The sequence below is a fragment of the Apodemus sylvaticus genome, chromosome 7 (genome assembly GCF_947179515.1).
Source record: "Apodemus sylvaticus chromosome 7, mApoSyl1.1, whole genome shotgun sequence".
Classification (NCBI taxonomy): Eukaryota; Metazoa; Chordata; class Mammalia; order Rodentia; family Muridae; genus Apodemus; species Apodemus sylvaticus.
Genome location: NC_067478.1, coordinates 4808913 through 4823818, shown reverse-complemented (window position 1 = coordinate 4823818; position 14906 = coordinate 4808913). Strand labels below are relative to the sequence as shown.

At 44.0% G+C, this 14906-nt stretch overlaps 1 protein-coding gene across 1 annotated transcript in view; it reads right to left on the bottom strand.

Annotated features, from left to right (window-relative positions):
* Positions 1–14051, bottom strand: part of Oxsr1 (oxidative stress responsive kinase 1) — an 83952-nt gene extending 69901 nt beyond the window's left edge. Inside the window, exon 1 of the mRNA XM_052187003.1 lies at positions 13645–14051. Coding sequence (XP_052042963.1) covers positions 13645–13714 — 70 coding nt within the window. The 5' untranslated portion in view covers positions 13715–14051. The remainder of the gene's footprint in view (positions 1–13644) is intronic.
* Between the last annotated feature and the right edge of the window lie 855 nt (positions 14052–14906).

The window sequence follows — 14906 nt, the reverse complement described above, 5'->3', positions numbered from 1 at the left end:
ACACAGAGAAACCTTTTAAATTTTGTTATTTATTTTATGTATGTGGAAGTTTTGCCTGCATGTATGTGTGTGCACCATGTGTGGACCTGGTGCTCTCAGAGGCCAGAGCAGGGCACTGGGACTAGAGTTACAGATGGCTGTGAACTGTCATATGGGTGTTAAGAATCAAAGCATGTCCTCTAGAAAAACAGGCAATGCTCTTAACCACAGCACCATCTCTTCAGTCCTCCAAAAGCAGCGGCAGCATCCCAAGAGACGGATAGGACAACCTAAGACGAGGCCAGTACAGTGGCACCTAAATGATTATACTAACGCCATCCTGTTCTCACTACACTGTGTGTTTGCTGAGACCAGTTCTCAGCCCTCCATAACCTTCCCCAGAAGCTACATCTGTCTTAGAATACATTTGAGAATGCCATGTCCTTGACCATGTTCCAGATATATTAACCAAAATAATTAAGTAAAGTAACTAAAAAAGTCATAAATAAAAAAATTATGTTATAGCTGAAGTAATTAATCATGCTCTGAGAGGAATAAACACTTCAAAGTTACTTTTACCCTAAATTAACTTCAATTTAAGTTATGTTCTTTGTGGTTTTTGCCTCTTAAAATGCTGATCGCAAGCTTGGTCACCAAAAGACTATTCGGAGGCACAAAAGCACCCTTGGTCTGACCATTAGCGAACTAAAATCTCGAGTGGTTTAATCCCCATGGTTGTGGGTAACTATCTCAGTGGATCACATCACAACGGGTCTACAATCCCAAGTGTTCATCGGGGTGAGAGAGCAGGATCATGAGTTCTGAGCCAGCCAGGATCAAGGAGTTCAAGGTCAGCCAAGGTTACAACGCAAAACCCCATCTCAACAACAAAACAAACCCTAAATGCCAGGAAAAAACATGGAGCAAAATGCTAAATAAAAGGACACCCAGTTAACATCTTCTACAGGTGAATGAGAGCAACCACTGAGAGCAGCTAAACCAGAGCCCTGTGAGGGGACCCACACCTCTAACCCTAGCACTCGGGAAGCAGGAGCAGGAGCAGGGGCATCTCTGGCTTCCAGGCCAGCCTGGTCTACATAAGGAGCTCCAAGTTAGCTAACGCTACATAGTGAGAGCCAGCCTCACAAAAATAATAATAATAATAACAACAACAACAACAACTAAAAAACATCATGTTGGACATAGTGGTACCTGCCTTTGGTCTCTCTGATCCCAGCACTTGGAAGCCAGAGGCAAGCAGATCTGTGTGAGTTCTGTAACAGCCTGGTCTACAGAGCTAGTCCCAGGATAATCAGGGCTACACAGAGAAACCCCGACTCAAAAAATCAAACAAATAAACAGTAATGATGATAATTTTCTGTCTATAGGTTTTAGGAGTTTGGGGGGTCTTTTGGTTTTTCAAGACAGGGTTTGATTTCTCTGTGTTGTCCTGGCTGTCCTAGAACTCACCATGTATAGACCAGGCTAACCTAGAACTCACCGTATATAGACCAGGCTGACCTAGAACTCAGATCCTCTTGTCTCTGCCTCCCAAGTGCTGTTGTTTATAAGTTTTAATGAGGAAGTGGCATTTTTTGTTAACTTACATGATGTATGTTTTTATTCATTAAAAAAAAAGTATTTCTATTTTTGAAATGAAATAATTGTAGATTTCTTGGTTTGAAAAATATGATAGAAAAAGAAATTTGATAATTTTGTTAATTGTTCTTGAATTACAAGTCAACTCACAAATTTTAGAACATGACAGATGGACATGGTAGCACAGTCTTTAGTCCCAGAATTCAGAGCCAGAGGCAGATGGGTCTCTGTAAGTTCAAGACCAGCCTGATCTACACAACTAGTTGGAAGCCAGACAGAGCTACATGATTGAGACCGTGTCTCAAGCAGAGAGAGAGAGAGAGAGAGAGAGAAACAACATGACAAAGATAAAGACTACCTTTTTTAAGAGAAAGATTATCTTTAAAAAGATCATCCTAACCAAAAAAATAATAATAATAATAATAATCTGGGCTCAGACTAGTTTCTTTCCTGTCAGATTGTAACTTCTATCACTTTTATCCTTCATGATCCACTCACACACTTAAAGAATAGAATGTGACACATGATGTACAGCATTACTTCTGAGGATATTCTCAATTAGTTCACACTTGTAAATCCTACTTTGGAGGCACAGGTAGGAGGATTCCCTAGAGTTCAAAGCCAATTTGAGGTAAGTGAGACCCAGTCTCAAAAATAACCAAGAAAATCCTTCCCAAAAATACAGAAGGACTAGGACTACAGTTCACAGCTCAGTGACAGTGTGTGTATGGAATATCATGAGGCCCTAAAGGGATAAGGTACAGGATCAGGATGAAAAAAAATCTACAAGATTCAGAACCTATTAAGATAGGGAAATCAGGGCAGGAGAGATGGCTCACTGACTGCTCTTCTGAAGGTTCTGAGTTCAAATCCCAGCAACCTCATGGTAGCTCACAACCATCTGTAATGAGATCTGACGCCCTCTTCTGGTGCACCTGAAGACAGCTACAGTGTACTTACATATAATAATAAATAAATCTTTTTTAAAAAATTTTTAAAAAAAGATAAGGAAATCAAAACGGGGGAAGACAAAAAAAAAAGAGGCTGAGGATTAAATCGCTAGTGGATAAAGCATTTGCCTTGCAAGTAAAAGCTCTGGTTTGGGAAGATGACAATTTCAAGATACAGCTTAGTAGAACACTTGTCTGGCAAAAATATGGCCCTAGGTTCAATACCTAGCACAGACAGACTAATAGCTGAGAGTAGTTGCTACAAATGCTGAGACAAAAATCATGAGTTCAAGGTCAGCCTAGGATACACTGAATGACACTACCTCAAAATAATTTTGTTAAAAAATATTATACACACACACACATATATATATACACATACATACATACATACATATATATGAACCGTCCTGCATTGTTAATAGGATTACAAAATGGCATTGCCACTTTAAGGAGTCTGCCAATCTCCTTAAAATGTTAGTTTCCATGTGATGTCCCATCCTGACAAACAAGATTTACTTTACAATTCAGAAGACTCAGCAGCTATCTTCAACTATCTGAAGCCAACAGGACACATCTGATTCCCATACCTTCCTTAGCAGAAATTATAGATTTTGTGTTTGCCTTATGAGAAATGATTATCAGGTGCATTTTGTGTTGCCTTCTCTTATGGCTATCTTTATCTGCCCATCTGTCTAATAAAACACAAAATAATACTATCCCAGTACCCTGAAGTGCTCTGCAATTTGCTTTTTAAAAGGCTGAACTTCTTTTACTAGGCCCTTGAGTACAACAGGGTTAGACAAAGTTAGACTCCCTTCTATGTACAAACCCATACAGAGGGCTAGAGGAATAGCTCAGAGGTTAAGAGCACTGACTGCTGCTCTTCCAGAGATCTTGAGTTCAAATCCCAGCAACCACATGGTGGCTCATAACCATCTGTAATGGGATCCGATGTCCTCTTCTGGTGTGTCTGAAAACAGCTACAGTGTATTCACATACATAATATAAATAAAATCTTAAAAAAAATACAGAAAACTTAACCCTCCCTTGCTGTCTGCCACTGTGTGACTCTTGGAAACAAGTAATTGAAGGAGGCTGATTGTGGGGAAAACAATTTTCAAATCACAGAAGATATAATGATTCTCCTACACAGAGCCTCTGTTTAAAACAATCTCACATCTATATTGATCAAGTTAATTTCCAAAGTATTCTCTAGTGCTATTCTACAGTATTCTCAAATCTATTTTTGGATAATCTAAACTGACTAACTATAAGCAAATCCTCAAGCTGGGAGTGGCGACCCACACTTTTAATCCCAGCACTAGTTGGGCCAAAGGCAGGTGGTTCTCTGTGAGTTCGAGGCCAACCTAGTCTACAAAGTGAGTTTCAGGACAGCCAGGGCTGCTACAGAGAACCCTGTCTGGGAGGGGAAGAGGAGGGGCCTAAAATGCTAGCATGAACTAGATTAATGAACTGCAAGTGTACATAAGCAAAACCCATGCTGGAGCTGAGGCCTAGAGCTGTTCTTCCTCACAGGGAACACCTTCCGTCCTCCCAGAGGATGCCTGCAACTGGGGAAGAATATTAAACCCAACAAATGTTGGGATTTTTTTTTACACATAATTACAATAAAGTTTAGAAATCTCATTAAGATGTTTAGAAATCTTAATTCTAAATAAAGTTAAATAAATAATAAACTAAAATTAAAGTTTAGAAATATCGCTGTTTTGACTGTATCTTACAGCCTAGGCTGGCTTTGAACTCTCTGTAACAGAGGATGACCGTGAACAACTCCTGCCTCTAGCTATCCACTACTCTATGATTACAGGCAGGAGCCAACATGCTCAGCGCTGACTTTTTTTAATATTAATTAAGACCTTTCCCACTGTAACTGAGTGGATAAACTATACCTCTAATTATAGTCTTTTAGAAGCAAATGAATCCTGAACTCAAGGTCAATATGCGCGTGTGTGTGTGTGTGTGTGTGTGTGTGTGTGTGTGTGTGCGCGCGCGCGCGCGCGCAAAATAAAAACATCCTGATCCCCAGCCAAGAGGCAGAAAGCAAACTGGGAATCTCAGGAGTCTTTTAAAACCTCTAAACACATCGCAGTGACACTCCTCCTCCAGCAAGGCCACGCCTAATCCTTCCCAAACAGTTCTACCAACTGGGGGCCAAGTATTCACCTATATGAGCCTATGCAGGCCACTCTCAAGCTGGCCTCCATGCCTACGTGCAAGCCATATACATGTGCACACAAATACACGAGGATAAGCTCCTGCAGTGACCCAGACTCCCATGGCCAAGGCATTGCATCTCTACCACACCATCTTTAGACTCTCTTCACCTGTGTTACCTAAGTCCACCTCGCTCTGCTCTTGCCACCCCTACCTCTTCTATCACACTGGCAAGCTCTCAGAGTCCTGCTCAGTTCCTGCTGGGACAAACTTTCTACAACAAACACACCGGAATCACTGCTTCATGCCCTTCAGGTCTTTCCTCAGATGTCACCTTCTAGATGAGACTTCCCCAGCTGAGGCTTCCCTGACCTATTTACATAGGCACTCTCACTATTGATAGCAACCTACAACCCTTTCCTTCTTTATCATAGCAGGGCCATTAACTTCAGGAGAGGAAGGGTTTCTGTGTTTGCCTTCCCTCCAGTGCCTGGTATATAACAGGTATACTACAATAAAGACTTGGACAATCGCTTCTCGGCCTTTTGGCTAAGATCAAGTGAAGACTTGGACAAACTATTCTTCAGGGAAAGAAACTGCTTGGTTAGGAGAGCACAGAAGCGCCCGGTCTCTAATCTTGGTTCAGTGTCATCGCCATGCACGCTGATGGTAACTGAGCTCTTGCTACGTTGAGCATCTCTTAAATACGTTCTGTTTCCCATCTAATCATTACAATAATCTCATTACTCAGCTATTGTTGGCCCCACAAAATAACGCAAACAAAGCAGTGCAAAGCCAAGTTAGGCCTTAGGTCCTGGGCTAGAGACCTGGGCAACCATCCATAACTCCAGCTCCAAAGGATGACACACTCTTATGGCATCCTCAGTCACCAGGCACGCACGGTGCACAGACCTATACACACAGAGAACACATACACAGAACAGTACATATTTTCAAGATGTAGGTCAACCAGTTCATGCAAGGCAAAGCAGGATTTCAGAGACTGAAACCACATGGCATTCCAATACTATGCCCTTAACTAGTAGGTTACCTCTTTTTCTTTTTTTAAAGAACCATTTATATTATGTATATGAGTAGTATACTGTAGCTTTCTTAAGACATATCAGAAGAGAGTACTGGATCCTATTACAGATGGTTGTGAGCCACTGTGTGATTGCTGGGAATCGAACTCAGAACCTCTGAAAGAGCAATTGGTGCTCTTAATCGCTGAGCCTTCTTTACAGCCACGATTCACCTTGTTTTGACAAAACACACTAGCTTTATTTGCAACTTTCTTTTATTTTATTGAAGTAATAATGTCCTTCCCAGTTAAAAAGCTTCATTCCCCAGTTCCCTTTGCAATGACCAATTTACACAGTTCAAGTCAATAAAGATGTCACCCAGGACAAAGGCTCTTTGCAAGTGCTAACTCATCTGTCAAGGCTTCGTCCTTCTGCTACACTCTTCTGGACTAGATGTAAGTGGGAAGCTGAGATAAAATGGAATACGACATAATTATGAAAGGGAGAGTCACAGGCTAGGTTGTGACGATGTGAGAATTCAAGAGCCTCAGACATGAGGTCCAGACCTCAAGCTTCGTATGTAGGGAGGGGAAGTCTGGTACTAAACCCCGGCTATTTGTTCTGTTACATGCACATGAATGCAGTGTCTGGTAGAACTCTCACAAGTTGAAGATCGAACGATGGCTCTCCCGCCCAACTAAGCAGAACACATATCACTATAGACAAAACATCAACTAACGCCCAACTAAGCAGAACACATATCACTATAGACAAAACATCAAATTTTTCACAAGTCTGAAGGGACACTCCAGAATCTGCATTTGGAAAACACAATTTTAAAGATTCAAATATGTAGCTAGCAAAAAACTCATAAATATGGTGAGGAAGAAGTAAAGAATAAAGCTAGAGAGTTGCCTTTGTCAGAGTTGGGTGAATTGTATTAACCAAAATCAAATCTTAGAAGCAGTGTAAAGTTTTCCAGTTTTAAACCTAACCTGAAGCAACCAGTTATGACTAAGACATGACAGTCAAAGCCGCATGGCACAGTCCTTCCTAGGCATGGCACTATACCTTGCAGAGCCTTATATGGGTCTATTACCCTGACTGGCATAAACACCTAATCCACCAAAACTTGAATGAAACCTGAAATAGGGGAGAGGGGATGCAGAGATGTAGCAGCAAGCTGAAGAGCAAACTGAAAATGCTTATTTCAGGATTCCAATTCCAATCATGGGACTGGAGAAATGGCTCAGTGGGGAAAGTGGCTAATATGCAAACATTCAGCCTGAATTCAGACACAACCCCTGCGCAAAAGTTGGGGCATGTGTGGAACCCCAGCACAGGGTGGAGGGTAGAGGTGCAGAGACAAGACAAAGTGGGGAGCCGTAGTGTCGCGACCACCCTCGCCAGCTAGGAATGACGCAACGCAGGAAGATCTTCAAGCAGTTTATTCCCAGGGGGATTAAAAAAACACACAGAGCCAGGTCATTCTGCAAGGAGAATGCCCCCCCCCCCTTACTGAGAGACCAGCAATATATATACTAAGAGGCCAGGGAAGAAACAGGAGAAATCAATTACAGTCATAGATCAGGCACCTGGGAAGTCCGTACCACACCAGGCAGGAAGGTAGGAATCAAGCTAAGCCACGGGATGTTTTGCTCTCAAGAAACCTGTGCAAACAGCTCAGCTGAGGGCGTTGAGCCAAGCTCTCTGGTTCCCAACACCGTAGGAGATACCAATGTCCACCTCTGTCCTCCACACAAGGCATGCACACAACTACATACATAGATGTGCACAGACCATCAAGCCCCCTCCCACATACAAATAATTTTTTTAAAGAGCTGAAATCACATAGAATTTCATGGTTCATAACAATATCAGAATCTGACTATAGCTTGTGTTTCTCCATGTGTATGCTTTGGTTGTTGTTTTAGTCCCTGTTAACCCTGGGGGTTCTGGTTGGTTGATATTGTTGTTCTTCCTATGGGGTTGCAAACTTAAGCTCCTTAAGCCTTTCACTAAGTCCTCTACTGTGGTCCCCATGCTCAGTCCAATGATCGGCTGAGAGCATCCCCTCTGTATTTGTCCCTCTCTGGCAGTGCATCTCAGGAGACCACTGTATCAGGCTCCTGAAAGCTTTGCTTCTTTTCCCCCCTTTTTCTGCTTCTCTTTTTCCTCGTCATTTTAGGTAACTGTTTTTATTCTAATGTAAAAATGAATTAATAGTTGTGGATTTGGGTGGGTGGGGCATGGGGAGGATGGGATGTGTTGGGGTGGGGAAACTAATAAAAATGCATTGTATAAAAATACATTGTAATAAAAATGTATTTCCTCTAAAATTTTTTAAAATTAATTTAAAATTAAAAAATTAAAAAAAAAACAATATCAGAATCTGAGAAATATAAGACAAAAGGGGTCAGGCATGGCGGTGCAAGCCTTTTAAAACAGCTCAAGGGAGAGAGAGGAAGATGGTTCTCTGTGGGTTTGAGGCTAGTCTGGTCTACATAGTGAGTACCAGGTCAACCAGGGCTATTTTGAGACCCTGTCAAAAGAAAGGAAGGGAGAAGGAGAGGGAGAGGGAGAGGGAGAGAGAGAGAGTGAAAGGGAGAGTGAAAGGGAGAGGGAAAGGGAGAGGGAAAGGAAAGGAAAGGAAAGGAAAGGAAGAAAAAAGAAAGAAAGAAAGAAAGGGAAAGGAAAGAAGAAAATAAGGAAGGAAGAAAAGAGGAAAGGAAAGGAAAGGAAAGGAAAAAAAGAAGGAAGACAAAGGAAATAGACAATAACAACTACTTACTTTAGGAAGCATCTAACAGACGCTGAACAGTATGCAAAAACAACTGCTCTCAATCCAAACAACAGACCCCATGACAGGAACTACTGGCATCAGAATGCCAATATAAAACCAACTGTACAAAATGTGCCCACAATCACAGATCTATTAAGTGGTAAAGACAAGGTTAGTCAGTCTAATCCAAAATTCCTTATTTTTAAAACTGCTTCCACACATATCAAATACAGTGTGTATAACCATGCTGAAATTCTTTTTTTAAACATTCTATTTTTATGTGTGTGCACATACACTCACAGAGGCCAGAATAAGGTGTCAAATCCCCTGTAGCTGAAGTTGCAGGCAGCTGTGAACTACCAATCATGGGTTCTGAGAATTGAACCTGGGGCCTCTGGAATAACAGCAAGTGCTCTAAATTACTGAACCATCTCTCCAGCCATAATATACTGAAATTTTCTCATGCAAAACTAGACTAGAAACAAGCTCAAAGTTACTAAAATGATTAACTGTGAGAATATTAACACCTTTTACATTAATCACATGAAACTTTAAAGCTTGCCAAAACATCTTTAAAATGGAAAAATTCTTTTAAAGGAAGCCTTCTGAACTCCAACCTGTATGTGTACCATGTTTCCAGGGCAGGTTCCTTGTTTTACCATAAAGGAGAACAAGGGGCCAAGGAGAGGGCCCAGAGGGTAAGGTACCTGAGGATTTGAGCCTGATTCCCCCAGAACCAATGAGAGAGAGAGAGAGAAAGAGAGCTCCCAAAAGTTGTTCTCTCATCTTCTACATCTCAATATCTTTGAGTACAAAAGGTAATTTACTTTATATCTCTCACCATACCCAAAAAAAAAAAAAAATCTCGAAATGTATCAGAGACTTAGATATTACAGCTACATTTATAATACTTAAAAGAAAATATCAGAACATCGCTATGATATTGGGTTAGTAAAGATGTCTTAAGTATATCTACTACAAAAGCAAAATCAATATAAAAAGAAACTTCCTTAAAATGTAAAATTGTTAGCCAAGTTCAGGCCTATCTATAATCCCAACCCTCTCGAGGCAAAGGTTGGGGCAGAGGCAGGAGGATCACCTCAAGTTCCAGGCCAGCCTGATCTACCTAGGCAAGTTCCAGGCCAGCCTGATCTACCTAGGCAAGTTCCAGGCCAGTCAGAACTATATAGCTAGAACCTATCTCAAAATAAATTAATAAAAGAAAAATTATCAAAATTTCTAGAGTCAGGTATGTCAGCATACCTTTAATCTCAGCACTTGGGAAGCAGAAGCAAGATCTCTGAATTCAAAGCCAGCCTGGCCTATATAGAGAGTTCCAGGACAGCCAGGACAGTCAGAGCTACATGTCTTGGGCAGGTGGGGGGTAGAAAAAGAGGGAGGGAGGGAAGTAAGAAGGAAAGGAGGAAGGAAGGAAGGGAGGGATGGAGGGAAGAAAAAAAAAAACTGCCACCAACTGAGACCAGCCTGGGCTCCTGGGCTCCAGCCTTACCTCAAAAAAGTACCAAAGTGCAATCCAAGTAAGAGAATTCAAGGGCTGGAGAGATAGCTTGGTGGCTAAGAACACTCACTGACTGTTCTTCCAGAGGTCCTAAGTTCAAATCCCAACAACCACATGGCGGCTTAGCTCACAACCATCTATAATGGGATCCAATGCCCTCTTCTGGTGTGTCTGATGAGAGTTAACAGTATACTCATATAAATAAAATAAAAATAAATAGATTTTAAAAACTGAAAAATGTGAGTGTGTGAAAGTCTAACAAGCAAGCACATGAAACGCTCTTCATCATTATTAGTAATGGAGCAAGATACCAATTCACACTCACTACAACAGCGATAACCTGGGAGACAAGGCTAGCCATGGACTTCAGCAGCAAAGCACACATTTAGCGTGTGAGGCCCTAGTGCTCCCCTAAACATACGACACATTCACACATACAAAAAGAGAAAATGCAGGCTGCTAAGTTGTAGAGAAATGGGATTCTCACACTAAGCGGTAGAGCGTAAAGTGGTGCAAGCACTATGAGAGAAAGAAGGAGTTGGTAGCTTACAGAGAGAAGTTGAACTTACTATTGTGACCTTGCAACTCCTGAGTTTCTACAAGGAAAATAAAACACTGTCCAGTAAGACTTTATATAAATACAAACAGGTTTATTCCAAACAGACAAGGAACAGAAACAATCCAATTCCCATCGACTGTTGTCCAATTCAAAGGAACTAGGAATAACTGTTACTACAAGCTATGGGACATGGTTGGACCTCAGCAAGTATGCAACCTAAGAGATAACAAATACCAAGGAGCACTAGTTATAAGATTACTCCAATATGAAGTGTCCAGAGGGAAAATCTACACAGGCAGAAAGTAAAGTTTTAGCTGCCTGGGGCTGGGGTGGGACAGGGAGTTACTACTGTGAATGGACCTGAGGCATCGTTTTGGAATGAGAGAAATGTTCTAAAACTGGATTGTGGTGATGAGTGAACAACTCTGTAAATTTACTAAAATATTACTGAACTGTACACTTTAATCAGGTTATTTTATGGGGTATAAATTATACATTCACAAACTTATAAAAATAGTGTGCTACGTGACAGAAGCCAAACACCAAAGGTCACATCGTTATAGGATCCTATTTAAATAAAATGTCCAGAAAAGACAACCAAAAGGCAAAAATAAATGTGTGGTTGCCTGGGGCTGGGAGCAGGAAGCACAAAAGAATCTCACTGGGATGACGTGATGGTTACACAGTAAACATACTACAAGAAAAAAAAATCGTGTTACAAATGAAATTCATGGTAAAAGATTTATTTTTATTTTTCATTCACCTGCATATGTGCATATCTATATTCAAATGTCATGTATGTACAGGTGCCTGAGGCCAGAAGCAGTCATCAAATCTCCTGGAGCTTCTATTACAGGCAGCTGTGAGTCGGCTGGTATTGGTGCTAGGAACCAAACTCAGGTCCTCTTAAAGAGTAGTAAATGCTCTTAACTTCTAAGCCATCTGTCCAGCTGGCAGGTTGTTTTGTAAAAGATGACCATAATCACACTGGCATTCTCAATCTGTGATGAACCGTGGACCACTCTTTGACTGGGGTAAGAGCTACCAGACTGACTCCCTCTGCACTGCCCACTCGGACATCCTGTGCTATAGCTATCATTGGGCAAAATTAGTGTCACTACATTCCACAGCCCTTGTAGCTCTCAGAGTTTGTAGCTGAAGAACAAAACGTCAAGGATAACTAAAGCAGTCCTTTGACCCCAGTCAGGCCGTAGACAACTAGGAGGGATGCACATCCCACCAGAAGGAAAGAACAAGGTTACTCTTCCAGAATAACAGAATCCCCTTTATTTTTCTGACATCATTCTGGAATCTCCCATTTAAACCTTTCCTTCATTATGAAAGTAAGGTCCCAAGAAACAACCAATCAAGAGTCTTTATCAAAACAGCGATGTTTGGTTAACTAGCTCAACCAGTACATGTCAAAGACCCAACATGAAGCAAGAACAGACCGATGAAGTACCTTAAAGATGAGGCATCTTTTGTTTTATTACATGTGGGGGTGGGGAGCAGACTATAAGCTTCTCTTTCCTCCGCTAGGGTCGCAGGAGTGGAGTCAGGCCATCAGGCTTGGCAGATAAAGTATAAAGCTGAAACGTAGAGATATGGCACACAGCAAATCCGATGCCAAGCTGAGCAACCTGAGACCTGCCCAGGTTTATTTTAAATCAATATTTAAAAATATTGGGGGGCTGGGGAGAGAGCTCAGGGCAAAGTGTTCGCGGAGCAAGCATTAACAACCTCAGTTTGGATCCCCAGTGCGAGGCCCAGGGATCCTGTAAAGACCCTGAAATCCAAGTGCTTTGAGGCAGAGACAGGAGAACTCTGGAGTCTCACTAACCAGTCAGCCTCACCAAATGGTGAGTTACGTATCAACTGATGAGACTGATCAATAAGACCGTGAAAAGCTAGCCTTTACACAAGCACATAAACCTACACAGGGCACACACAAACACACACACACACACATACACACACAGAGACCTACAAAGAAATTTGGTGGCTTTTTGTTTTTGTTCTTCTTAACACAAACAGTGAAATAAACACTGGCACCTTTAAGGAAGCTCTGGGATTTTCGGCTGGTCTTTATTGTAAAACTAATTTAAAGGCGGGATGCTATCAGGGTAGACAGACTCCTTCCAATACTCAGGTCAGCTGATCAAGCCTTTATGTTACTAAACCCATCTCCTTTGATTTCTATGGCCACTGCATTAAGGCTATGTTACAAATTCTCCCTCATCCCTAGCTCCTAAACCTCCTCAAGCACTATGCACCTCTGGGAGTGACAATCCAAGTTTGGTGTCCACCAACTGGTATTCTCAGCCTGTATTCAGGGCCACTTCACACATAGTAACCAGATTTATGGAGCGAGCCACGATCCCTAGTTGAAGCCCTCCAATGACGACTTGAAAACTCCAAATCTTTACCACAGCTTTAAAGATCCCTGAGATCAATGTGTGCCCTCTTCCTGGTCTCTAAACTTAGCAAGCACTTTCTCTCTCCTTAGAGTCTACATACTTTATTTCTGAATGAAGGAGGAAAGGCGATCTTGCTCCGACTCACTTCAGGGCTCAACTTTTCCTTGAAATCACATAACTTGTCTAAATCATTCCTTATTATAACATCTTGCTAGTTTCCTTCCGGCCATCAACCGGGACCCGTTACCGCCTTTTCCATTCTTTCTATGTAGTTGACATCTGTCTCCTCGACCAGAGAAGTCAGTTGCAAGGAGCCAGGGGCGGGTCTAACCTGCTCAGCACCAGGTACCTGCAGCTTCCCTCAGCCTCACCCCTGCGAAATAATGCACCGTCGAGTGGATGCAGGGATGGACTCAAGTGCACATAGCCCACAATCCCAGAGCCACGCGGCTCTGCCCACGAACCCAGTGCCGCCCGGACCAGGCCTGCCGCCCATCCACATGGCTCTTCTGCACAGGACGCATCTGTCTCAGGTACGCTTCTCCCTCCGGAGGGAGCCCCACCCTAGGCGCACGCCTCGCACCATAGCCCAGCAAGGGTCGGGCCCAGAACCCCCGCGCGTCGCCCCTCGGCTCTCACCGATCACCTCCTGCAGCTCGTAGTCGTCCCTGTTGATGGACCAGGGCAGGGCGCTCGAGTCCTCGGACATGACGGCTGCAGCGTCTGGCTCCGTGCTCCTCGCGCTCGGGGCTCTCCTGTCACCTCGCCGCGCGCCTCCCCACGCCCAGCCGCCGCCCCCAACCCGCCGCTTGGCCCAGCCTTAGGGCGCACAACGCCGGGGCGCGCGGGTCAAGCGCAGCCCCGAGGCGGGGACGCGCGGCTGCGGCCGACCTCGCCTCCTGCGGCTCCGCGTCCCGCAGTCCCCGGCCCAGCCCACGAGCCGGCCTCAGCCTCCGCGACACCGCGAAACAAGCTTCTACCCGGCCCTGCCCCTCCGTCCCGCCCTCCACCCGAACCCCAAGCACGGGCCAAACTTTCCCTTCTCCCTCCACCTGCCGACACGCAGCGCGCTGACGTCACCACGCCAGGGAAGCCTGGCCGCGGCCCGCCGCCTCCGGCCGCCATCTTGAGTGTGGCTGGACATGAGGCCAGCGAGAAGGGAGCCGGAGAGAGTGAAAGCCGATAGTTAGAGGGAAGAAAATGCTCGTGGAGGAGTTCACTAAGGGCGTCTGAAAGCCAAAAGAGGCAAACTGCCTCAGGACGAAGAGCCACACCAAGCATGGTGGCCACTGAGTGCGGAGCTTCCTCTAGCGGCTGAGGGAGAGGCGTTGCCCTCTCTGCTTTGCATTCATTGGTTGGTTTGAGAAAGCATGAGAACCGCAACTGGAGCTTGTGGACATCAGTCACACATTAGTCCCGCCTCCGGGAGCTTGACTCGCCGTTCATCCTGAGCGCCAAAACCTTTCAGGAACCCTGTTCGCTGAGGTGACGTCACGGGCGTCACGGTCACACCCTCGCGACGTGCAAACCGCGCCTCGGGGTGTGGAGAAGCCCGAGGGAGCGGCCGGGTGGGGTGCGCGGACGGAGGCCAACTAGGATAAAAGGTCTCCCGAGTGGAGCCGGAAGCTCGGCCGTGATGACATTTTTTTTTTCCTAAGGCGGAAGTACTCAGCGCCGCCTCCAGGGTCCGGGCGGGAGCGGGTTTTGTCTTTTCTAATCTTCGGGTCTAAAGGGACAATTAGCACCTGCCTCCCAGACCGCGCCTCGACTGTTGAGTGAGGTTTCTGTCACCCGACGTGGGGGGTAAGCTCTAGGCCCCCGGGCCTGGCTTTTATCATCTTCACAGAAAGAAGTTCAGTTTTCTTGGCCTTAGAAGTTGGCGCTTTGGTGAAACAAAACAT